Below are 27,062 nucleotides of genomic sequence, written 5' to 3'. Positions count from 1 at the left end.
GAATAGAGAGTGGCTCAAATCCTCACACAGGGTATATCTGTCACAATTAAAACAACCTTTCAAACCTCAAATCATCTTTCCAAGCAGAGAAAAACAGGGATTTCAAACCATATAATATCAAGTGGCTCCTATCCAAGAATGAAGTAAGTGCCTACAAACTATCAAGACCCAGAAATCAAAGAGAAACATGCAAAACTGTACAGAACACCTAAACATAAAACCTAAAATAACAAATAAACCCTAAAAGCATGTAACCAAACCAAAACAGTTCCCCCCACACTTAAATCACACATTGTCCCAATGTGGCACAAACAAAAGATCAGAGCAATCAGAATAATCAATAGAATTGGACATGTGCAATAAAAGTAAGAAGGAGAGGGGGAAAGAAAACTCCCTAAGTCATGGTGGGAGAGTAGCGGTGCCCGTTAACTTTGAAGCTCTTGTCTGTGGATTCACTTTTGATCTCAACTGTACCATAAGGAAAAACATTAGTAACAACAAAAGGTCCAATCCACTTAGAACGTAACTTACCACCCATGAGTCCGAGCCAAGAATTTTACAAGAGAACTTTCTGGCCAACCACGAAGTCCTTCCTAGCTATCAAGCTGTCATGGAACTTCTTGGTTTTCTCCTTGTAGAACTTAGAGTTCTCATAGGCTTCAAGGCGGATCTCATCAAGCTCACTCAGTTGCAACTTTCTTTTCTCTCCAGCCTGATCAATAGAGAAGTTGCAAGTCTTCACAGCCCAGTAGGCCCGATGCTCAATCTCAACAGGTAAATGACATGCCTTGCCAAAGACAACCCGATAAGGAGACATTCCTATGGGTGCTTTGTAGGCAGTCCTATGCGCCCAAAGAGCATCCTCCAACCTGTTACTCCAATATTTTCTGTTGGGCTGCACAATCTTCTCTAAGATCCTTTTGATCTCCCTATTTGAAATCCCAGCTTGCCCATTAGTCTAGGTGATGGCAACACTAGGAGAAGTGAAGGATGTGCTTCTCCTTAGAATTTCCTAGGCCGGATCTTCTTCAAAGGAGACTTGAAATCCAAATGAAAGAACACTTGAAGGATGAGAAATGCACGGAAGAACTAGGCCTAAGCCTTGAGGGAAGCATCCAAGCACAAAGGATCAAGTGATTGTTCACTTCAAAGAGAAGGATCAATGGTGAACTCCTAAAACTAGAGAGAATTCACGGTGACTTTGAGGGAGAAACTTGGCTCAATGGCTCTCAAATTTCTGAATATTCAAAGTAAAATTTACAAGGTGTGAAGGAGGCATTTAAAAGGATCCGGAATCAAGCACTTGGTGCCTAATGTGAAAGCCTCACATGTGGCGCCAAGTTTTGAGTTCAAATTTCAAAAATTTGAATTCAAAACTTAGCTCACATGTGGTGACCGGTCACACTTAGAGCTAGGTGCATTTGGCTTTGATTTAGTATGCATTTAGGGTTAATTTTGAGTCACACATGTTCAGCCAAGGTGGCGTCAAACATGTGACTCAAAATGTAACTTAAATGCATCCTAAATTAAACCTAGTTTAACCTAATCCAATTAGACTACAAATCCTCCTTAAACCCTAATCTAATGACCTAAATACAATGGTCAAGAAAATACAATGAATAGGAAAAATTACAAGAAGAAGAATGAGCCTAATATTGGGTATCAAAAGCCCAAAGCTTAAGAAGCCCAAAAATAAGCCCAAATACAAAAACCCTATTCTATGGTCAAAATACAAGACCAAACATCAAAGTAACTTCCTATACTAAGTAATGCAATAAAACATGGTGTTTAATCAATGAAGGCCCAAGTGAGAAGCACCCTAGGCCCACCAAGCCCATTGGGCCCACTAAGCTCTGAAGCAGTCAAATCTTCAAGTAATCTCCTAGCCATAGCTCTAGTGGTTGGGCCTTTAGCCCATGCTCTTCCATCATTCTCTCCCTCTTGAGAAGGATTTATCCTCGAATCTGAAGACTCTTCCTCATCATCACTAGCACCTACAAAAGATTTAAGATCACTAACATTAAAAGTAGTGTTGACTCCATAATCAGAGGGTAAATCAAATCTATAAGTGTTATCATTGATACGCTGTAAGACCTGAAAGGGACCATCTCCTCTAGGACTGAGTTTGGACTTTCTTTGATTTGGAAAATGTTCTTTTCTTAAATGAAGCCAAACCCAATCTCCTTCCTCGAAGATCATAGGTTTCTTGCCTTTATTTCCTTGCTTGGCATACTTCTCATTTTGATTTTGAATATGAGTTTTAATCCTTTCATGAAGTTTTTTAACAAAATCAGCCCTTGAAGCCCCTTCCTTATGAATGAAATGTTCAACATTAGGAAGAGGTATCAAGTCCAAAGGAGTTAAGGGATTAAACCCATATACAGCCTCAAAAGGAGAAATATTGGTAGTTTTGTGAACTACCCTATTGTAGGCAAATTCAATATGAGGTAAAAACTCATCCCAAGATTTCTAATTACCCTTTAGGACTGCCCTAAGCATAGTTGACAGAGATCTATTCACTACCTCAGTTTGGCCATCTATTTGAGGATGACAAGTAGTTGAAAAGAGGAGTTTGGTTCCTAGTCTTGACCACAAGACACGCCAAAAGTGGCTTAGGAACTTTGTATCTCTATCAGAAACTATAGTCCTAGGAAGCCCATGGAGCTTAACCACATCTCCAAATAAGAGTTTTGCAATGTTGCTTGCATCATCTACTTTGTGGCATGGAATAAAATGAGCCATTTTACTAAAACGGTCCACTACCACAAAGATAGAATCCATTCCCCTAGGAGTTCTAGGCAAACCTAGCACAAAATCCATGCTAATATCTACCCAAGGAGAAGAAGCAACGGGCAAAGGTGTGTATGTACCATGAGGCATTACTTTAGACTTAGCTTGTAAACAAGCCAAACATCTAAAACAATGCCTTTGGACATTTTTTCGCATATGGGGCCAATAAAATTTTTCTTTTAGCAAACTAAGGGTTTTCTCAACACCAAAGTGCCCCATAAGCCCACCTTCATGACTCTCTTTAATTAATAATTTCCTAATGGATCCTTGGGGTATGCATAACCTTCCTTCTTTATACAAGTACCCCTCAACCATATAGAAACCATCAAAAGCTTTTTGTTGACATTTTTTATAATTATCACCAAACTCAAGATCTTCCTCATACAACTCCCTAATATTATCAAATCCAAGAATTTGAGTACCTCGAGACACAAGAAAAGTATGTCTTCTAGATAAAGCATCAGCTACAACATTTGATTTTCCTTTCTTGAATTTAATGATATATGGAAATTGTTCAAGGAACTCTAACCATTTGCCATGCCTCTTATTTAACTTACCTTGACCTCTTAAATACTTAAGTGACTCATGGTCACTATGAATGACAAACTCTTTGGACACAAGGTAGTGTTCCCAAGTTTGTAAGGCTCTAACCAATGCATACAACTCCTTGTCATAGGTAGGGTAATTGAGGGAGGTACCTTTTAGTTTTTCACTAAAATATGCAATGGGGTGTCCTCCTTGCAATAACACAGCTTCTATGCCAACTCCTGATGCATCACATTCTAGCTCAAAAGTCTTTTCAAAATTTGGTAGAGCTAAAATGGGTGCATTAGTAAGTTGATCCTTAAGAAGTTGAAATGCTTGGTCATGCTTTAAAGTCCAATCAAATAAAATATATTTTTTGACTAGCTCATTCAAGGGTGAAGCAATGCTAGAGAAGTTAGGCACAAATCTTCTATAAAAACTTGCTAGTCCATGAAAACTCCTAACTTCACTAACATTTTTAGGCTTGGGCCACTCTTGAATGACTTTGATTTTCTCGGGGTCCACTTGAACCCCATTTTTGCTTACAATGAACCCTAGGAAAACCACATGATCCACACAAAAAGTACATTTTTCAAGATTTGCAAATAATTGGTTTTCCCTAAGGATCATCATAACTTTTCTAAGATGTCCTAAGTGATCATCTTGAGACCTACTATAGATTAAGATGTCATCAAAATAAACAACAACCAATTTTCCTATACACTCTCTTAAGACATGATTCATAAGCCTCATGAATGTACTTGGTGCATTAGTTAAACCAAAAGGCATAACTAGCCACTCATACAATCCAAATTTGGTCTTAAAAGCAGTTTTCCACTCATCACCCTTTTTAATTCTTATTTGGTGATAACCACTTTTAAATCAATTTTAGAAAATATAGAAGCACCATGTAATTCATCAAGCATATCATCAAGTCTAGGGATTGGGTGCCTGTACTTGATTGTGATATTGTTAATGGCCCTACAATCACAACACATTCTCCATTTTCCATCTTTCTTGGGCACTAACAATACAGGCACAGTACAGGGACTCAAACTTTTTTGCACCCACCCCTTATCCAAAAGTTCTTGGACTTGGTTCTCTATCTCCTTAGTTTCTTGAGGATTTGTCCTATAGGTTGGTCTATTGGGTAGACTAGCCCCAGGCACAAAATCAATTTGATGTTCTATACCCCTAAAAGGAGGAAGGCCCTTTGGACCATCACTAGGGAATACATCATCAAATTCTTTTAATAAATGAGAAACTTGAGGAGGTAAAGAACTAAGCTCAATGCTTAAATTATAACACTTAAGCACACCTCTACAAAGAAGAAGGTAAGAAGGTTTTTCAACAATTAGGGTTTGTTTTAAAGTTTCTTGTTGAATTCCTTCTATAGAAAAAGATTTCTCTTCCTTCTTCTTTGAAGCTTTATGCTTTTTCTCTTTTTTTTTTTAATTAAGTTTTTTTTTTCTTCTTCTCTTTTCTTTTTCATTTGTACTTGATCCTCTATCACTTGTGAAGGAGACAAAGGATGAAGTACAAATTTCTTCTCTTTATGAGTGAAAGTGATTTCATTGGTAAGGCCATTGTGCATGGTTTTCTTGTCAAATTGCCATGGCCTTCCCAACAAAATATGGCAAGCCTCCATTGGAACTATGTCACAAACCACTTGATCTTCATAGTTACCAATAGAGAACTTGACTTTCACTTGTTTATCAACATTGATATCCCCATCTTTATTAATCCAATGAAGTTGATATGGTTTCGGATGGGGAATAATAGTAAGACCAAGCTTCTCCACCAACCTTGTACTACAACAATTGTAACAAGACCCACTATCCACAATGAGAGAACAAGCATTATCAAGAATTTTACACCTTGTGTGGAAAATATTCTCTCTTTGTGAAAGCCTAATGTGAAAGCCTCACATGTGGCGCCAAGTTTTGAGTTCAAATTTCAAAAATTTGAATTCAAAACTTAGCTTACATGTGGTGACTGGTCACACTTAGAGCTAGGTGCATTTGGCTTTGATTTAGTATGCATTTAGGGTTAATTTTGAGTCACACATGTTCAGCCAAGGTGGTGTCAAACATGTGACTCAAAATGTAACTTAAATGCATCCTAAATTAAACCTAGTTTAACCTAATCCAATTAGACTACAAATCCTCCTTAAACCCTAATCTAATGACCTAAATACAATGGTCAAGAAAATACAATGAATAGGAAAAATTACAAGAAGAAGAATGAGCCTAATATTGGGTATCAAAAGCCCAAAGCTCAAGAAGTCCAAAAATAAGCCCAAATACAAAAACCCTATTCTATGGTCAAAATACAAGACCAAACATCAAAGTAACTTCCTATACTAAGTAATGCAATAAAACATGGTGTTTAATCAATGAAGGCCCAAGTGAGAAGCACCCTAGGCCCACCAAGCCCATTGGGCCCACTAAGCTCTGAAGTAGTCAAATCTTCAAGTAATCTCCTGGCCATAGCTCTAGTGGTTGGGCCTTTAGCCCATGCTCTTCCATCACTAAGGGTGGTAGGGTGTAGAAATTCTATGCACTACCCCATACTTCTTGAGCAAAGCCTGCATGGATCTGTTACAAAAATGGGTGCCCTGATCACTAACAATAGCTCTGGCTACTCCAAACCTGCAGAATATGTTAGATCTGACAAAATCCACAACAACCCGAGCATCATTAGTTCTGGTGGCTTTGGCTTCCACCCATTTTGAAACATAATCAACAGCTAGGAGAATGTAGGAAAAACCAAAAGAAACAGGAAAGGGACCCATGAAATCAATACCCCAAACATCAAACACCTCACAGAATAGAATGGGCTGTTGAGGCATCTGTTGTCTCCATGTAAGGGATCCTACTGCTCTCTAAAACTGCTCACAAGTGCTGCAAATCTTCCACGCATCCTTGAAGATGGTGGGCCAGTAAAAACCACAGTCAAGCACCTTGCGAGCTGTCCTCTGAATGCCAAGATGACCACCAAATGCAGAAGAATGACAGAACTACAGGACAAAGTCAATCTCATGGTCCGGCAAGCATCTCCTGATTACCTGATCACTGCAAAAATTCCACAAATAGGGGTCATCCCAAACATAATGTTTAGCATCACTCTTAAGTTTATCAATCTGAGCTCTAGATGCTAAAGGAGGAAAAACAGAAGCAACTAAATAATTGACAATGTTCGCAAACCAAGGGGTGGACGAAGGAACAGAAACTGTTAACAAGTGTTCATCAGGAAAATCATCCTAAATAGGCAAAGTGTCCTCATCCTCAGCTTTCTCAATCCTGCTGAGATGGTCTACCACCAAGTTTTGTGCTCCGCTCCTGTCACGGATGTCTAAGTCAAACTCTTGAAGCCAGAGAATCCATCTGATTAGCCTAGGCTTTGAGTCAGCTTTCTTCAACAGGTACTTTAGAGCTGCATGATCTGTAAAAATAACGACACGAGAACCAAGCAAATATGATCGAAATTTATCAAGTGCAAAAATAATAGCTAAAAGTTCCTTTTCCGTGGTTGTGTAATTTGCTTGAGCAGCATCCAATGTCCTGGAAGCGTAGTATATCACCCTAGGTGATTTGTCAACCCTCTGTGCTAAGACAGCCCCTAGTGCATAATTTGAAGCATCACACATCAGCTCAAAGGGAACTGTCCAGTCTGGTGCCTGAATGATAGGAGTGGTGGTCAAGGCTCTCTTGAGGCAATCAAACGCCTCCTTACACCTGTCATCAAAATCAAATTCAATATCCTTATGAAGCAAGCTGGATAGTGGAAGGGCCTTCTTCCTGAAGTCCTTAATGAAACGCCTGCAGAAACCTGCATGGCCAAGAAAAGATCGCACCTCTCGCACGCAAGAGGGGTAAGGCAATTGTGCAATGACAGATATCTTTGCAGGGTCAACCTGAATGCCCCGAATAGAAATGATATGCCCTAAAACTATGCCCTACTCTACCATAAAATGACATTTCTCAAAATTAAGAACAAGGTTAGTCTCAATGCATCTATTCAAAACTCTGTCCAAACTATCCAAACATGCATCAAAAGAGGATCCATAAACAGTAAAATCATCCATAAACACCTCTATGCAATTTTCAAGAAAATCACTAAAAATACTGAGCATGCACCGCTGGAATGTGCCAGGGGCATTGCATAGGGCAAAAGGCATCCTCCTATAGGCAAAAGTACCAAAAGGGCAGGTGAATGTGGTCTTTTCCTGATCCTCAGGAGTAATATGAATCTGAAAATAACTAGAGAACCCATCAAGAAAATAGTAGTGGGATTTCCCTGCCAGACGCTCAAGCGTCTGATCAATGAAGGGCAGAGGAAAATGATCCTTCCTTGTTGCTTGGTTGAGCCTCCGGTAGTCAATACAAACCCTCCAACTATTTTGGACTCTGGTGGGTATGAGCTCATCCCTCTCATTTTTCACAACAGTGAGGCCTGTCTTCTTGGGGACCACCTGGACCGGACTCACCCACTGACTATCTGAAATGGGATAGATGATCCCAGCCTGCAAAAGCTTGGTGACGACCTCTTTCTTCACAACTTCCAAAATCACTGGGTTAAGTCTCCTCTGAGGCTGTCTCACTGGTTTAGCTCCATCCTCCAATAATATCCTGTGCATGCATGTGGATGGGATAATGCCAGGAATGTCTGCCAGGGTCCAACCAATTGCCTTCTTGTGCTTCCAAAGCACATGCAACAACCTCTCTTCTTGATCAGCATCAAGGGATGTGGATATGATCACAGGGAATCTCTCACCATCCTCCAAGTAAGCATACTTGAGGTTCTGTGGAAGAGGCTTCAACTCTGGTGTGGGTGCTGGTTGAACATCAGAAGGAACCAAAGAAGGGAGAAGGGGTTCCGCAGCCTGTACCTCAACCTGCAAGTCAGATTCTTTTGTACTTCCTGCAAAATGGTTAGTGCATTCTGACTGTATAAAATCAAGAGCAAGAGGTACAGCACCCAAAGTGTCAAATTCAAATTCAGATGCCTCATAATCAGTTTCGCATTCAGATTGATATTCAGATTCAGACTCAGACTCAGACTCAGACTCAATGCATGGAAGATAGCTATACAAATCAGATGAAAATGAATGCTTCTTAGCATGATGAGTGTAGACCCCTAAAATTGTCCGGGTCGGAAATAAGACTCAAAGACTCTCGAAGACCGAAGGAAAGTCAGCCGGAAGGACTCCTGGAAGACCCTAGGATGATTCTTTGTAGGTCTAGAAGTCTTAGAGTAGCTTAGAATAAGGGTGTGTGAGGATTGGAGCTCAATACGCCCTCCTAGAGGTTCAGTACGGCCGTACTGAGCCATTTGAACTACAATACGGCCATAATGAAATCAATACGGCCGTACTGAATTCAGTACGGCCGTACTGTAGTTCAAAAACTAAGTACGGGCCGTATTGACTCCTTAGGCCGTACTGCGCCTCAATCCTATAAATAGGACGTCATTGGCTCGTCCTTCCACACATTTGGAGCATTTCTCCACCCTCTGGCTGAGTATTCTTGGGTTTTTGAGCTATTCTCTGCCCTAGAAATCTCTCCGAGAGCTGATCCGACTAAGTTCTTGAGTTCACGAGCCTTTAGCTTGAGACTCGAACAAGTCGAAGGGAAATCTCTTTGATTTCCATAGTTAATATTTATTTTTAGGGAAAGGAGCAAGCGAACGTGTAGTGGGAAGGAGCGCCAAAAAGCCTCCTAACTCCTTTTTGAATATATAAAAGCCCGCTTCGAAGGTTTCTTTCCAAAACCTTTCTTTTACTGCTTTCATTTATCGCTTTTTGATTGTTGCATTGCACGTTTAAAGCTTTCATCATGTAGATAGTTTACTTATAATCGTTCTAATAAATAGGGGTAGTTTAGTAATTTTACGCTATTATTTATGAAATAATCCGTCATAGGGAACCCGAAAGGGGCGTTGTGGGGTGCTAACACCTTCCCCACACGTAATCGACTCCCTTACCCAACTCTGGTTGTAATGGCCAAAGTTGATTTGCGAAAATCAATTGCCTTATGTCTTTTTCCAATGTTTTGAGTAAAACATTGGTGGCGACTCCAAGAACCCCTTTTTGCGAAAACCACTAATCCATGGAGGGTCCCGTTTGGGATTAACACGGATTGGTGAGAATCATTTAACAAAATTGTTAGTTCGATGAGGTCTCAGTTTGAGAATAAGTCGTTCTAACAATCCATCATTTTTCAAAACTAAAAAAAGAGTCCAACCATCGTCGCGAATGCCAATGTCTGTTTCGGCGGGTGGCGACAGATGGCGACTCCACTGGGGAAGCCTCGAGAGTCAGTCCCATTTAGTGATGGATTATTTCTAAAATGATAGTTTAAAATTACTTCATTACCCCTCGCTTGTATGATAATATGTTTTACCTAATTGGCTTTAATAATTGTTGGGTGTTTAAATTTTCACAATTGTTTGAAATATAAACTGCACACGAACCTTTGCACACAACAGTTCCCTCTATACCCGGGGGCATGAGTGGAAAGCCATAGGGAGTGGATGCTAGTACGGCCTGTTGTCGAATGGGTCTATAGGTGCCCGTAGACCGTTGTCGGAAAGCATCACTCAAGGTGAAAACCATGAACTCAAGTCCGACAGTGCGTTGGAGCTTTCCATCGACTTACGACGAAAGGGATTGGGTCCCTATAATAGGGGCACCTTGGGGGCCTTAGACCGGTGAGAACAGTTAGAACCTCCTTGAATATGCACTTGTCTGCAGGATACCCCTACCTCGTGATTCGCTCGTGACTGTTCGTGGATGAGTGAATTGTTTGTGTATAGGTCTATGTGACATTGTTTGTGCATTAATAATAAACCTCGTGATGAGGTCTAAGAATAACCCCCATGCATGAAAAATGTCATGACATGAGAGGAAAGACCACGTGTGAAAATATAATGAAAGTGAGGAGCATGTGCATCATTACCAATAAGACATCATGCATCCTCATAACCATTCATTTTAGGCTCACCAATACCCCTTGACATGAGTGAAAGAGACCCATGACTATTGAGATTCTCCGTTAGGGGAGAGATCATAAGTCAAGGAGGGTGGTAAACCTCCGTCTTAAATGGGTAGCACCTTAAAGATGGAAGGTTATCAAGCTCATGTCAAGAGTGTATTCATTCCATAAATAAACTAATTAGATTAAGCATTCATTTTAGAAAGTGGCTGGTCATCTCTCTGTCCTCACGCGCGCGCAGAAACTCAAGAAGATGGACGCGTTGGAGGAACAAAATAGGAAGCTTACAGCCGAGCTCTCACAGCTCAAGGAGCAAATGGCGCAAATGATGGAACTCATGCGTCACCAAAACATACACGGGGCTCAACACAGTGACCATGAATCCCATCATGAGGAGGAGCAAGAGCAAGAGCCTCCGCAAGCTGTACCCCTTGGGGCGGGGATTACAATTAGAGAGCCCGAGATTTCAAAGGAGCAATTCCACGCTCTCGAGGACCGGCTGAGGGCTATGGAGGGGCATGATTTTGATATCAAAGATGTCGCCGACATGTGCTTAGTGAGGGACATCCAATTCCCTCCCAAATTTAAAGTGCCCGATCTCCCAAAGTATGTGGGATCGACTTGCCCCAAAAGTCATCTCACCATGTATTGCCGAAAGATGGCTGCATATGCCACTAATGAAAAGCTCTTAATCCATTGCTTCCAAGAGAGCTTGGCTGACACCGCACTCAACTGGTATATGCAGCTGGATGGGAATCAGGTGCTTACATGGAAGTAGTTGGCCGACGCATTTCTCAAGCTCTACAAGTATAACATCGACCTAACACCCGATAGGTCCGATCTTCAAGCCTTGAGTAAGAAAAGTGATGAATCCTTTAAGGCGTACGCCCAACGATGGAGGGAGTTGGCGGCACAAATAGAGCCCCCGCTGTCGGATAAGGAGACGGTGTCCCTGTTTATAAACTCGTTGACCGGTCCCTATTATGACAAGATGATAGGGAACACGACAACGCTTGATAAATCATGATTTGATATGTATCTTTTCCTTTAATTTAGCTATTTTACATTCCATCCATGGCTAATTATAGGATTTAGATAGATATGTGTGTTGTTGGGCCTAATTGGATAGTTGGGAATTATTATTCTAAATTTTGCTGTTTTTGGGCTGATGAACATGTCTCGGTTTTCAGGCCATAACTTGGGCTGTGGTGATCCAAATGGAGCAAACTTGGTGGCCCTGGAAAGCTGAGACAAAGACCTAAAACTTTGAAGAAGGCGCCGTTGGCAACTTCGATCATCTAGAAGGCCAAATTCGGTGGTCAATAATCGGTGCGGAAAAGAATATGGAATCCAACTCATCCCACCAACAACACCAAATCATCCCACCACCTACACAACTCATCCCATTTCGTTTTGTCTACACTTTTTCCCATTATTTTACAGTTTTTATGTGTTGTATGAAGGCTATAAATAGGCCTTCATTTCTCCATTGCAAGATGTCCCAAACACCTTCAAATAAGTTACTCTTGGGTGTTCTTCTACCTCCCTTTCTTCTTCTTCTTCTCAATTTCTTCTTAGTCTTTCTTGTTATTTAATGTTATAATGTCTTTTAATTTTATGGATAGCTAAGTTTCTAATTCAGCTTGTGGTAATAAGTTCTAATGGATTTTGAGGTTTGAAGAAAATTTTGTGTATCCTCAACTCTTAATAATTGAATTTACCTTTATCTTTCTATCTTGTTTATGCTTATATAATTGAATTTGAATTGATCACTTAAATTCATTACATAAGATGTTCTCATTAACTCCTTGAACTAAGACCTATGTGATGCTTACTTACATTGGACTTAAGAAGGAATGCAAGACCAAGAATTATGTGACACTTGTTTACATTAATTTTGAGAAAGACAAAGGAACATTCATGGACTTAATTGATTGACTCATTAATTGTTTGCCGATTCAAGGACTTAGAGTTTAACTAGGGATTAAATGTGAATGAATAATTCTAACCTTGTTAACTCAAATCATGTTTGCTTAAACATTTGAAGAATCTCCTAAATTAATTGACGCTTGATTGATTAACTTTGGGACAAGCAAGATTTGATTAATTAAATTCTCCAATGGATGGCTTGTTGGATTCTTGGACTTAGAGACCAAATAGGGATTAAATTTGGACGCTTGATCCTAACCTAATGGACTCAAATGATGTTCGCTTGAACTTTGGAAAGAATCTATTTAAGTTTTGTTGGTGCTTAACTAATTGAACTTAAATGCAAGAAATTAATTATTATTTGAGATTAAGATTTTGAACCAAGGATAAATCCAAAGAACGAAAATCCACAAGTTGAAGTTTTTATCATCTAAGTTTATTATTCAACTTCTTGTTCTAAAAATTATATCAAACTCCAAACCCCCCCCTTTTTTTTCCAAAAAACTGCTAATATAATAAAAAGAATTTCCTTTGATCCTCGAGAGACGACTTTGGGGCACTACTGTGCTACAAGTTTAAACTCATTTTACATTTGTGTTTGATAGAGGCTTCGACAACCTCTCGTCAACGCTCTTCTCGGACATCATCACCGTTGGAGAAAGAGTGGAACAAGGGCTGAAAAGTGGGAAGCTAGCTAAGCCTTCCCAATCATTTGAAGCTAACAAGATCTATGGGAAGAAGAAGGAGGGAGGAGTCAACGCGGTAACTATTTCTTCATCTTCCTCCGCTTCGAAGTCGGGAAAGTCACAGTACAACCCTGTGAAGAAGTTTGATAAACTTCCGACCACATATAGCGACCTCCTGCCGAAGCTAGTGCAAGCTCATCTTCTAGCTTACATTCCACCAAGGAAAATTGATCCACCTTACCCCGATTGGTACAATCCGCAAGACAAATGTCTATACCATTCGGGGGCACCGGGGCATTCAATGGAGAACTGTAGAGCTCTCAAATATAAGGTCCAAGACCTTATCGATGTTGGGTGGATCACTTTTGATTCGACAGCGCCCGACGTGAGCAAGAATCCTCTGCCGAAGCAGGAGTAGAGAGAAGAGCAAGCCACGATAGGGCCCCTCCACATTTTTCTTTTCTTTTTGGGACTCATGATCAGTACCCGAGATCATGAGATCCTTTTCATATAAATAAGGGTTTTTTGTTCAGTTTTTTATACATATCAATAAAGAGGCATTTTTCACACATCATTCTCTCATTTATTCTTTTCTCTCTTTCTCTCATTAACATTAATAATTCTAAACCAAAAACAGAACCGATAAAACAATTATGTCTGTGATTGTTCGCTCCGACCGGGATCCGAAAGTTGAGGATGAATGGGTTGAGTTGGACAGTGATGAGGAGACCATCTCTCCGGATCTGCAAAGACTGCTAGATCAAGAAGCTCGTCTACTCCAACCGTATCAAGAGAAATTGGAGACCGTGAATTTGGGGCAGGGCCAAGAGATAAAAGAGGTCAACATTGGGACCCATATCAGTGATGAAATAAGGGCGCAATTGATCCAATTGTTAAGGGAATATAAGGACGTATTTGCATGGTCGTATCATGATATGCCCGGTTTGGACTCTAACATCGTCGAGCACAAGTTACCGTTGAAAGAAGGGTTTCGACCCATCAAACAAAAGCTCCGACGAATCAAGCCCGAGTGGTCTTTAAAGATCAAGGAGGAGGTAGAAAAGCAATTAGACGCGGGATTCTTGGTTGTATCTCAGTATCCCGAATGGTTGGCTAACATCGTGCCAGTCATTAAAAAGAATGGAAAGGTTAGAGTTTATGTTGACTACAGGGATCTGAATCGTGCCAGTCCAAAGGACGATTTTCCCTTACCGCACATCGATACACTAGTGGATCATACAGCCACGAACACACTCTATTCCTTTATGGATGGGTACTCTGGGTACAACCAAATCAAGATGAATGTGGAAGACCGCGATAAAACTTCCTTCATTACACCCTGGGGCACTTTCTGCTACAGGGTGATGCCTTTTGGACTCAAAAATGCAGGTGCCACCTACCAACGAGCGATGGTGATGTTATTCCACGACATGATCCACAAAGAAATCGAAGTATACGTGGACGACATGATCGCAAAGTCGAAGGACGAAATGGACCATATCCAATATTTGAGAAAATTATTCAACCGGCTTCGCAAGTATCAGCTTAAGCTAAATCCGGCTAAGTGTACTTTCGGAGTTCGGTCGGGTAAGCTTCTCGGGTTCATCGTCAGTAAAAAAGGCATAGAGGTGGACCCCGATAAAGTGAAGGCAATAATGGAAATGCCTCCTCCTAAGACCGAGAAAGAGATAAGAGGATTCCTCGGCAGGGTGAACTATGTCGCAAGGTTCATCGCACAGTTGACTGACACGTGCAAACCAATATTCAGGCTGTTGCGCAAGAATCATTCCGAATCTTGGGATGAGGATTGTCAACAAGCTTTTGATAAGATCAAACAGTGCTTGGCCAATCCACCAGTATTGGTGCCACCTGTCGAGGGAAGACCATTAATCCTCTACTTAACCGTGCTTGATGAGTCCATGGGAGGTGTGCTAGGACAACAAGATGAAACGGGAAAGAAAGAACGAGCCATTTACTACCTGAGCAAGAAATTTCTCGACTATGAAACCCGCTACACGCCGTTAGAAAAGACGTGCTGTGCGTTAGCGTGGGCAACACAACGGCTCAGGCAGTATATGATTAGGCATACTACTTGGTTGGTTTCCAAAATGGATCCAATTAAGTACGTGTTCGACAAACCAATAATCACTGGGAAGATTGCCCGATGGCAAGTACAGTTATCAGAATTTGACGTCATACATGTGTCGCAACCCGCCGAAACGGACCTTGGCAATCGCGACGATGGTTGGACTCTTTTTAAAGTTTTGAAAAGTGGTGGATTGATAGAACGACTTATTCTCAAACTGAGACCTTGTCGAGCTACCAATTTTATTAAATGATTCACCAATCCATATTAATCCCAAGCGGCACCCTCTATGGATTAGTGGTTTTCGCAAAAATTAGGGTTCTTGGAGTCGCCACCAATATTTTACTCAAAACATTGGAAAAAGATTTAAGGCAATTGATTTTATAAATCAACTTTGGCCATTACAACCAGAGTTGGGTAAGGGAGTCGGTTACGTGTGGGGAAGGTGTTAGCACCCCCACAGCGCCCCATTAGGGTTCCCTATGACGAATTATTTATTAAATAATAGCGCAAAATTACTAAATTACCCCTATTTATTATAAGCGATTGTAAATTAAATATCTACATGATGATAAATTTAAATATGCAACAATCAGAAAGCGGTAAAAGAAGGGATTTTTAGAAAAGAAACCTCTTGAAGCGTGCTTTTTATATATCAATGAAGTCTAGGAGGCTTTTTGGCACTCCCTCCCTCTACAAGCTCGCTCGCTCCTTCCTAAAAATAATTTTTGACTATGGAAATCCAAAAGATTTCCCTCCGACTAAGTTCGAATCTCCAAGCTAAATGCTCGGAATTCCAGAACATCGTCGGATCGACTCCCAGAGAGATTTCTAGGGCAGAACACTGCTCAAAAACCCTAGAATACTCAAGGAGGGAGTCAAAACTGTGTGGAAAAGTGTGGAATGACGTCCAAATGACGTCCTATTTATAGGGATGAGGCGTAGTACGGCCCCTGGGTTCAATACGGCTCGTATTGAGTTTTTGTACTTCAATACGGCCGTATTGAATTCAGTACGACCGTATTGAAATACAGAAACTTCAATACGGCCGTATTGGGTTCAGTACGGCCGTATTGTAGTACAAAATGTGCAGTACGGCCGTACTGAACTCCAAGGAGGCCGTATTGAGCTCCAAACCTCCCACTTTCTTATTTTTGGCTACTCTAAGACCTCTAAACCTACAGATAGTCATCCTATGGTCTTCTGGGAGTCCTTCTGGCTGACTTTCCTTTGATCTTTGAGAGTCTTCGAGTCTTATTTCCGACCCGGACAATTTTAGGGGTCTACAGCTGCCCCCCCTTTACTTAGTCAAACGGCCTTTTGGTGTACCGTTTGATAAGTAAAGGAGTTGACCCAATTGTCCGGGGAATAATCCATCCTTCCGACTTGTAGTGTCTTCAGGTGGGAAAATTGTTGAGTAGCCTCTCCAGGTTGAGTTTGCCCTCTCCAGGGTGAGTATTAGTCGTCGCCTCTCCAGGCTCGTGCATACCTCCGCGCTTCTAGTTACTTTGGTAGCGTGAGTCTTGCCCTCTCCAGGGTGAGTTTGCCCTCTCCAGGGTGAGTTTGCCCTCTCCAGGGTGAGTATTAGTCGTCGCCTCTCCAGGCTTGTGCATACCTCAGTGCTTCTGATCACTTTGGTAGCGTGAGTTTGCCCTCTCCAGGGTGAGTTTGCCCTCTCCAGGGTGAGTTTGCCCTCTCCAGGGTGAGTTTGCCCTCTCCAGGGTGAGTTTGCCCTCTCCAGGGTGGCTGAGTTTGCCCTCTCCACGGTGAGTTTGCCCTCTCCAGGGTGGCTGAGTTTGCCCTCTCCAGGGTTTTGAGATAAGTTTGTCTCCACAGTCCACGATGCTGCTTCGACGATTGTTTTTGATTTTTGTGCCACTGAGGGCTGGATAACGCAGGGATCCGTCTAGGGGATGTGCAGTTACTCATAGGTTCTTGTGTCCCAACTTTCCATTGCGTAGTTGGTACCCATTGAGGAATTTCTGTTTCCTTGGGGTGTAGACACGAAGATGCTCTTTCTGATGTGAGCGATGCCTTATGATTGGCTAACGTCCTTTCGACGATGGTGGAGTATCCCGGTTATCCTTATTCGGGTGACTCTTTTGATTTTCCGGTTTTGTTGCCTCTGCGTAGGCTGTTATCCACTGGGGCATTTTGTCGTTTTGTTGTGATTAGCCTCTTCTGTTAGGCAGATCATCTTGACGCTTGATGTTTGGCTGAGAGCCGGATTCCACTTGGGGAATGATTATTTGTCTTTTGTGATTTTTCTTGAAGGGGTGCCTCTGAGTAGGCGAGTGGGGATTTAAAGTTTATATATCCCAGAGTATTATTTAGAAAGCCTCTTCAGGCTTAGCTTCACTCATCGCTTGAGTTGGAAAGCTATCCTCCACTGAGGAGGTCATAGTCCTTTCGACTCGGATATTCTGTTTAGATGATCGTGCTTCCATTGGGGATTTTGACGATCTTGCTTTGATAGCTCTCGCTGGGGATTTGTTCCATGAGCTTAAGCTGAGGTTTCTCTGGGGAGTATTATTTCCGCGAGCCTCTCCAGGCTCAGTTATTCTGAGAGAGTATTATTTCGGCGAGCCTCTCCAGGCTCAATTATTCTAAGAGGGAGTATTGTTTCGGCAAGCCTCTCCAGGCTCAATTATTCTGAGAAAGTATTATTTCGGCGAGCCTCTCCAGGCTCAGTTATTCTGAGAGAGTATTATTTCAGCAAGCCTCTCCAGGCTCAGTTATTCTGTGAGAGTATTATTTCGGCAAGCCTCTCCAGGCTCAGCTATTCTGATGAGGGAGTATTATTTCGGCGAGCCTCTCCAGGCTCAGTTATTCTGAGAGAGTATTATTTCGGCAAGCCTCTCCAGGCTCAGTTATTCTGTGAGAGTATTATTTCGGCAAGCCTCTCCAGGCTCAGTTATTCTGTACAATTTGTTGGGTTTTCTGTATTTTGCCTTTTTTGTTGATTTTTGGCTTTTTCTGTATTTTTGCCTTTTTTGTCGATTTTTTGGCTTTTTCTGTATTTTTGCCTTTTTGTCATTTTTTTTGGCCTTTTCTGTTGACTGTTGTCATACACAAGCAATTTTTCTATTTTTCTATTTTATGCAATTGCCTCATGATAAGGTCTTTGAATGTGCAACTAATGTGTGTGTGATGCACAAATGCAAGTTTGATTATTTTATTAATGCTTTTTTTTTTTTTTTTTTTTTTTTTTTTTTTAAATGGATGGCTCTCCCTATCCTCCTTTTCTTGGAGGAATTTCTGTCGTCGACGTGAGGGAATATCTTTGTGAGCCTTTTTCACAGGAGATTACGGATTTTATAGGAACCCCTCCAATTTTCTTTATTGACTGATTATTAAAGGAATTTCGTACAATTTTTATGAAATACCAATTTTAGAGGCATAATCACATGGTCAAGAGAGAAAAGAAAATGAATAGATATTTTATTGATATTCACAAGTGTTTTTACAGAAAGATATACAGAAGGAATTTCTGAAGAATGGCTGGCCAGGGTAGGCTATATACATTGGGCTTAACAATTATATCTGTAATTGTTGCTCTTTACATTCCCCTAGTTGCTTTGGGTGAGATGCCTGAGCCAGGAGTGTAGATGCTGCAAGACGCTTGCTTCTAGAAGATAATCACTTGAGCCGCCTTTCGGTTTTCGATTCAAGTGATCGTTGCTTGCTTTGTTTTTACATCTTATTCTTTTGCCCCTAACTTTTGCCTAGGACGTATCCTAGCGGGGATAAATTCGCCTTTGTTTTGCCTAGTACCCTTGTACTGGCGGGCTTTTTATTTTGCCCTAACTTTTGCATAGGACGCCCTTTTTGGGTTTTCATCCTAGCGGGCCTATGCAAGCAACGTCTTCAAGTATAGTACTTCTTTACCACGTCAGCGTTGACTGGGTATCGAAGTTCTTTTCCATCCATGTCTGTGAGGATCAATGCTCCTCCTGAGAAGGCTCGTTTTTCCACGTATGGTCCTTCGTGATTTGGGGCACACTTTCCGATTTTGTCCTTTTGAGTTGGTAGCAATTTCTTCATTACCAACTCTCCCTCATGGTAGACTCGAGGGTGGACTTTCTTGTCAAAAGCCTTTTTGATCTTCCTCTGATAGGCTTGACCATGGCATATGGCGTTCAGCCGTTTCTTTTTGATAAGGTTCAACTGGTCGTATCGGCTTTGAACCCATTCTACCTCGGAAAGTTTTGTTTCCATGATTACCCTTAGAGAAGGTATCTCGACTTCGACGGGTAGAACTGCCTCCATCCCATAAACGAGGGAGAATGGAGTAGCTCCTGTAGATGTACGTACTGAAGTCCTATAGCCATGAGGAGCGAAGGGTAACATCTCGTGCCAGTCTTTAAATGAGACAACCATCTTTTGCACTATTTTCTTGATGTTCTTATTGGTTGCCTCGACTGCCCCATTCATCTTTGGCCGAAGAGTTATGGTGTTGGATCTTGAATTCTTGGCACAGTTCTTCCACCATTTTGTTGTTCAGATTAGATCCATTATCAGTGATGATTTATTTCTCCATGCTTCCACTAGATTATTCTAAAATCATTTGGGACAAGAGAGAAAAGAAGGGAAAGATACTTTTATTCTGAAGTTTGTGTTTTAGAGGGGATTTATTTTTCAAAAATGGTTTTTGTAAGAATGGTTGGCCAAGGTAGGCTTATGTGTTTAGGCTTGTTTGATCAAACACTTATGAAGTTAAGAAAATCTTTGTTTATTGACGTTGTGATTTTGACAACTTAGATAGCTCCCCTTGAACCTTTCTTTTTTTTTTTTGAATTCGGCTCATGGTACCATCATGGATTTCTTTTGTTTTTTGATTGTCCTTATTTTTGCCTAAAACACCCTTTTGTGGCGTTTTAGCGGACTTTTGTTTTTGTTCATTTTTGCAACCCTAACTTTTGCCTAGGTCACCCTTTCGTGGGATTCCTAGCGGGTCTTTTGCTCTTATTTTTGCGCAGCCTCCTTTTTGGGTTTCCTGCCGAGCTTTTTTTTTATTTTAAAGGATTTCTTTTTATCCATGATGGCACTTGTCGAGGCCAAGGGAAGGTGCTCCAAGTTGTCACACACACTTCCACATAAAAATGATGCGGGTTTATTGTTATTAAGATGATTTTAACCTCATTCATGTTTATTCAAACAGGGTTAAAAATAATGTGGTTTAGAATTTTATTATAAGCAAGAAAAGAAGCAATGAGAAAGAATAAAGAATGATTTTATCATAATCATAGCGGAAACATGTGTCCTTATTTCATCACTGATATGGGTCCCAATGTTGACCTCTTTTATCTCTCGGCCCTGCCCCAAATTCACAGTCTCCAATTTTTCTTGACACGGTTGGAGTAGACGAGCTTCTTGATCTAGCGGTCTTTGCAGATCCGGAGAGATGGCCTCCTCATCACTGTCCAACTCAACCCATTCATCCTCAACTTTCGGATCCCGGTCAGAGCGAACAATTACAGACATAATTATTTTATTGGTTCTGTTTAAGTTTAGAATTATTAATGTTAATGAGGAAAGAGAGAAAAGAACAAAAGAGAGAATGATATGTGAAAAATGCCTCTTTATTGATATGTATTAAAACTGTACAAAAACCCTTATTTACATGAAAAGGTTCTCATGATCTCGGGTACTGATCATGAGTCCCTAAAAGAGAAATATGAAGGGGCCCTATCGTGGCTTGATCTTCTCTCTACTCCTGCTTCGGCAGAGGATTCTTGCTCACGTCGGGCGCTGTTGAATCAAAAGTGATCCACCCAGCATCGATAAGGTTTTGGACCTTATATTTGAGAGCTCTACAGTTCTCCGTTGAATGCCCCGGTGCCCCCGAATGGTATAGACATTTATCTTGTGGATTGTACCAATCGGGGTAGGGTGGATCCATTTTCTTTGGTGGAACATAAGCTTGGAGACGTGCTTCCACTAGCTTCGGCAGGAGGTCGCTATATGTGGTCGGAAGTTTATCAAACTTCTTCACAGGGTTGTATTGCGACTTTCCTGACTTCGAAGTGGAAGAAGATGAAGAAATATTTACGGCATTGACTCCTCTCTCCTTCTTCTTCCTAAAGGTCTTCTTAGCTTTAAATGATTGGGAAGGTTTAGCTAGCTTCCCACTTTTCAGCTCTTGTTCCACTCTTCCTCCAACATGATGGGACTCATGGTCACTGTGCTCAGCCCCGTGTATGTTGTGGTGACGCATGAGTTCCATCATTTGCGCCATTTTGCTCCTTGAGCTGTGAGAGCTCAGCTGTAAGCTTCTTATTTTGTTCCTCCAACGCGTCCATTTTCTTGATTTTCTGCGCGCGCGTGAGGACAGAGAGATGACCAGCCACTTTCTAAAATGAATGTTTAATCTAATTTTATTTATGGAGTGAATACACACTTGACATGAGCTTGATAACCCTCCATCTTTAAGGCGCTGCCTTTTTAAAACGGAGTGTTACCACCCTCCTTGACTTATGATCCCTCCCCAACGGAGAATCTCGATAATTATGGGTCTCTTTTACTCATGTCAAGAGGTATTGGTGAACCTAAAATGCATGGTTTATGAGGATGCATGATGTCTTATTGGTAATTGTCGCCACCGGCCCAAACGGGCCTCGGCGGTCGCGAAGACGGTCGAGCTCGCTTTTATTTTAGTTTTGAAAATGTATTGGATTATTAGAACGACTTGTTCTCAAACTGAGACCTTGTCGATCTTATCCAATTTATTTATTAAAAGTCTCACTAATCCATATTAATCCCAAGCGGGACCCTCCATGGATTAGTGGTTTTCGCAAAAGGAGGGTTCGTGGATTAGTGCTCGGAATTCCAGAACTTCGTCGGATCGACTCCCAGAGAGATTTCTAGGGCAGAACACTGCTCAAAAACCCCAGAATACTCAAGGAGGGAGTCAAAACTGAGTGTGAAAGTGTCGAATGACGTCCAATTGACGTCATATTTATAGGGAACAGGCCCAATACGGGCTACAGAATCAATACGGCCATATTGAAATTTTTGAACTTCAATACGGCCGTATTGAATTCAATACGGCCGTATTGAAATTCAGAAATTTCAATGCGCCCGTATTGAGTTCACTGCGGCTATATTGAAACTTCAATACGGCGTATTGAGTTTACTGCGGCCGTATTGAAGCTTCAATACGGCCGTATTAAGTTCAGTACGGCCGTATTGGGCTTCATTCCCTCCACTTCCTTATTTTGAGCTATTCTAAGACCTCTAGACCTACAGAGAACCCTCCTAGGGCCTTCCAGGAGTCCTTCTGGCTGATCTTCCTTCAGTCTTCGAGAGTCTTCAAGCTTTATTTCCGACCCGGACAATTTTAGGGGTCTACAGCTGCCCCCCCTTTACTTAGTCAAACGGTCTTTTGGTGTACCGGCTGACAAGTAAAGGAGTTGACCCAATTGTCCGGGTGATGTGCCAACCTTCTGACTTGTAGCGTCTTCCGGTGGAAAATTGTTGAGTAGCCTCTCCAGGTTGTTGCATACCTCGGCGCTTCTGACAACCTCGGTAGCTAAGTTTAACACCAACGTGCCTCTGACGACGCTGATGGCTGAGTATTGTCTCTCCAGACCTTGAGTATTGTCTCTCCAGACCTTGAGTACTGTCTCTCCAGACCTTGAGTACTGTCTCTCCAGACCTTGAGTACCGTCTCTCCAGACTTTGTTTGAGTGCTGTCTCTCCAGACTTTGAGTACCGTCTCTCCAGACTTTGTTTGAGTGCTGTCTCTCCAGACTTTGTTTGAGTACCGTCTCTCCAGACCTTGTTTGAGTACCGTCTCTCCAGACTTTGTTTGAGTATCGTCTCTCCAGACTTTGTTTGAGTACCGTCTCTCCAGACTTTGTTTGAGTATCGTCTCTCTAGACTTTCTTTGAGTACCGTCTCTCCAGACTTTGTTTGAGTACCGTCTCTCCAGACCTTGTTTGAGTACCGTCTCTCCAGACTTCGTTTGAGTACCGTCTCTCCAGACTTCGTTTGAGTACTGTCTCTCCAGACTTCGTTTGAGTACTGTCTCTCCAGACTTCGTTTGAGTACTGTCTCTCCAGACTTCGTTTGAGTACCGTCTCTCCAGACTTCGTTTGAGTACCGTCTCTCCAGACCTTGTTTGAGTACCGTCTCTCCAGACCTCGTTTGAGTACTGTCTCTCCAGACTTCGTTTGAGTACCGTCTCTCCAGACTTTGTTTGAGTACCGTCTCTCCAGACTTCGTTTGAGTACCGTCTCTCCAGACTTTGTTTCGGTTGTCTTTGACGACCTAGGCAACTGAGTTTTGCCCTCTCCAAGGTCTGCGTCCGTGTCTTCTGATCACTTCGGCAATACGTGTTTACCCTCTTCAGGGATTAGTGATAGTTTTGTCTCCACAGTCCACGATGCTGCTTCGACGGTTTGATTTTGATTTTGGTGCCACTGAGGGCTGGATAACGCAGGGATCCGTCTAGGGGATGTGCAGTCATTCATAGGTTTTTGTGCCCCAACTTGCATTGCTTAGTTGGTACCCATGGGGAATTTCTGTTTCCTTTGGGTGTAGTCACAGATGCTCTTTTTGAATTTGAGCAATGCCTTATGTTTGGCTGACGTCCTTTGACGTTGGTGGAGTATCCCGGTTTATCCTTATTTGGGTATCTCTTTTTGATTTTCTGATTTTTGCTGCCTCTGTGTAGGCTGTTATCCGCTGGGGATTCTGGATGTTGATTTTGTCTCCACAGTCCACGATGCTGCTTCAACGATTATTTTTGATTTTTATGCCACTGAGGGCTGGATAACGCAGGGATCCGTCTAGGGGATGTGCAGTTACTCATAGGTTCTTGTGTCCCAACTTTCCATTGAGTAGTTGGCGCCCATTGAGGAATTTCTGTTTCCTTGGGGTGTAGACACGAAGATGCTCTTTCTGAGATGAGCAGTGCCTTATGATTGGCTGACGTCCTTTGGACGTTGGTGGAGTATCCCGGTTATCCTTATTCGGGTATCTCTTTTGGGTTTTCTGATTTTTGTCGCCTCTGTGTAGGCTATTATCCGCTGGGGGATTTTGTCATTCATTTTGATTAGCCTCTTCTGTTAGGCGTATCATCTTGACGCTTGATGTTTGGCTAAGAGCCGGATTCCACTTGGGGAATTATTATTGATCTTTTCGATTTTCTCTTTTTGAAGAAGTGCCTCTAAGTAGGCGAATTATCTTGATGTTCAGTGTTTGGCTGAGTGCCGCATTCCGCTTGGGGAATATTTATTGAAATTTTTGATCTTTTCTTTTTGTAGGAATGCCTCTTGAGTAGGCGACTGGGGATTTGGGGATCTTACGTATCCCAGAGTATTTTTTAGGAAGCCTCTACAGGCTTAGCCTCGCTCAGCGCTTTGAGTCGGAGAGCTATCTTCCACTGAGGAAGTGTTAAGTCCTTTGACTTGTATATACTGTTTGGATGATCGCACTTCCATTGGGGATTGCGTCGATTTTGCTTTGATAGCTCTCGTTGGGGATTTTTCCGTGAGCTTGAGCTGAGGTTCCCTCTGGGGAGTATTATTTCTGCGAGCCTCTCCAGGCTCAGTTATTCTGCATACTGTGGAGGATGTGGAGTATTATTTTGGTAAGCCTCTCCAGGCTTAGTTATTCGGTACAAATTGTTTGTTGGATTTTCTATATCCTTGCCTTTTTTATTTTTGGCTTTTTCTGTATTTTGCCTTTTCTTCTGATTTGGCTTTTTCTGTATTTTTCCTTTTTTATGTTTTTGGCTTTTGCTGTACAGAAATTAAAAGTGCTAAAGAAATTAAATTCAGTTATTATGAGAGAGTATTATTTCGGCAAGCCTCTCCAGGCTCAGTTATTCTGAAGGAGTATTATTTCGACAAGCCTCTCCAGGCTCAATTATTCTGTGGGAGTATTGTTTCGGCAAGCCTCTCCAGGCTCAATTATTCTGTATGAGTATTATTTCGGCAAGCCTCTCCAGGCTCAATTATTCTGAGAGTATTCTTTCGGCAAGCCTCTCCAGGCTTAATTATTCTGATAGTATTCTTTCGGCAAGCCTCTCCAGGCTCAATTATTCTGAGAGAGTATTATTTCGGCAAGCCTCTCCAGGCTCAGTTATTTTGAGAGTATTCTTTCGGCAAGCCTCTCCAGGCTCAATTATTCTGTATGATGCTGTTGATTTTCTGAATCTTTGTATTTTGCTTGCTGCTGTCATACACAAGCAATTTTCTATTTTTCTATTTTATGCAGTTGCCTCATGATAAAGTCTTTGAATGTGCAACTAATGTGTGTGTGATGCACAAATGCAATACAATTTTTTATTTTTGTTCATTTATTTAGAAAAGTGAGTGGCTCTCCCTATCCTCTTCTTCTTGGAGGACTTTCTGTCATTGACGCGAGGGAGTATTTTTGTGAGCCTTTATGCAGGAGATTATGGATTTTACAGGAACCCCTCCAATTTTCTTTTATTGACCGATTATTAATGGAATTTCGTACAATTTTTATGAAAAACCAATTCAGAGGCATAATCACATGGTTAAGAAAGAAAAGAAACAAATGGATATTTTTATTGATATTCACAAGTGTTTTTACAGAAAGATATACAGAAGGAAATTTCTGAAGAATGGCTGGCCAGGGTAGGCTATATACATTGGGCTTAACAATTATATCTGTAATTGTTGCTCTTTACGTTCCCCTAATTGCTTCGGCCTGAGCCAGGAGTGTAGATGCTGCAAGACGCTTGCTTCTAGAAGATAATCGCTTGAACCGCCTTTCGGTTTTCGATTCAAACGATCGTTGCTTGCTTTGCTTTTACATCTTATTCTTTTGCCCCTAACTTTTGCCTAGGACGTATCCTAGCGGGGATAATTTTGCCGTTGTTTTGCCTAGTACCCTTGTACTGGCGGGCTTTTTATTTTGCCCTAACTTTTGCCTAGGACGCCTTTTTTGGGTTTTCATCCTAGCAGGCCTATGCAAGCAACGTCTTCAAGCATAGTACTTCTTTACCACGTCAATGTTGACTGGGTATCGAAGTTCTTCGCCGTCCATGTTTGTGAGAATCAATGCTTCTCCTGAGAAGGCTCGTTTTACCACGTATGGTCCTCCGTGATTTGGGGCACACTTTCCGATTTTGCCCTTTTTGAGTTGGTAGTAATTTCTTCATTACCAACTCTCCCTCATGGTAGACTCGAGGGTGGACTTTCTTGTCAAAAGCCTTTTTGATCTTCCTCTGATAGGCTTGACCATGGCATATGGCGTTCAGCCGTTTCTTTTTGATAGGGTTCAACTGGTCATATTGGCTTTGAACCCATTCTGCCTCGGAAAGTTTTGTTTCCATGATTACCCTTAGATAGAATATCTCGACTTCGATGGGTAGAACTGCCTCCACCCCATAAACGAGTGAGAATGGAGTAGCTCCTGTAAATGGACGTACTGAAGTCCTATAGCCATGAGGAGCGAAGGGTAACATCTCGTGTCAGTCTTTAAATGAGACAACCGTCTTTTGCACTATTTTTTGATGTTCTTATTGGTTGCCTCGACTGCCCCATTCATCTTTGGCCGATATGGGGAAGAGTTGTGGTGTTGGATCTTGAATTCTTGGCACAGTTCTTCCACCATTTTGTTGTTCAGATTAGATCCATTATCAGTGATGATTTATTTCTCCATGCTTCCACTAGATTATTCTAAAATCTTTTGGGACAAGAGAGAAAAGAAGGGAAAGATATTTTTGTTTTGAAGTTTGTGTTTTAGAGGGGATTATTTTTCAAAAATGGTTTTTGTAAGAATGGATGGCCAAGGTAGGCTTATGTGTTTAGGCTTGCTTGATTAAACACTTATGAAGTTAAAAAAGTCGTGTTGTGATTCGACAACTTGGATAGCTTCCCTTGAACCTTTCTTGAATTCGGTTCGTGGTACCATCATGGATTTATTTTGTTTTTTGATTGTCCTTATTTTTGCCTAAAACACCCTTTTGTGGCGTTTTAGCGAACCTTTGTTTTTGTTTATTTTTGTAACCCTAACTTTTGCCTAGGTCACCCTTTCGTGGGATTCCTAGCGGGTCTTTTGCTCTTATTTTTG

The 27,062-nt window shown here is 41.6% G+C and overlaps 1 protein-coding gene across 1 annotated transcript in view; it reads right to left on the bottom strand.

Moving 5' to 3' along the window:
- Nucleotides 1-6,199: 6,199 nt before the first annotated feature.
- LOC145952284 (uncharacterized) overlaps nucleotides 6,200-27,062 on the bottom strand; it is a 32,927-nt gene continuing 12,064 nt past the window's right edge. The window contains exons 3-8 of the mRNA XM_083064622.1: nucleotides 8,291-8,402; nucleotides 7,805-8,119; nucleotides 7,516-7,567; nucleotides 6,635-7,146; nucleotides 6,383-6,577; nucleotides 6,200-6,292 (exon numbers count right to left, since the gene is read on the bottom strand). Coding sequence (XP_082920748.1) covers nucleotides 6,200-6,292; nucleotides 6,383-6,577; nucleotides 6,635-7,146; nucleotides 7,516-7,567; nucleotides 7,805-8,119; nucleotides 8,291-8,402 — 1,279 coding nt within the window. The remainder of the gene's footprint in view (nucleotides 6,293-6,382; nucleotides 6,578-6,634; nucleotides 7,147-7,515; nucleotides 7,568-7,804; nucleotides 8,120-8,290; nucleotides 8,403-27,062) is intronic.

The sequence above is a fragment of the Cajanus cajan genome, chromosome 10, assembly GCF_000230855.2.
Source record: "Cajanus cajan strain Asha chromosome 10, NIPB_CcT2T_4, whole genome shotgun sequence".
Classification (NCBI taxonomy): Eukaryota; Viridiplantae; Streptophyta; class Magnoliopsida; order Fabales; family Fabaceae; genus Cajanus; species Cajanus cajan.
The sequence above is the reverse complement of the archived record's forward strand: the minus strand, read 5'-3'. Positions and strand labels throughout refer to the sequence as shown.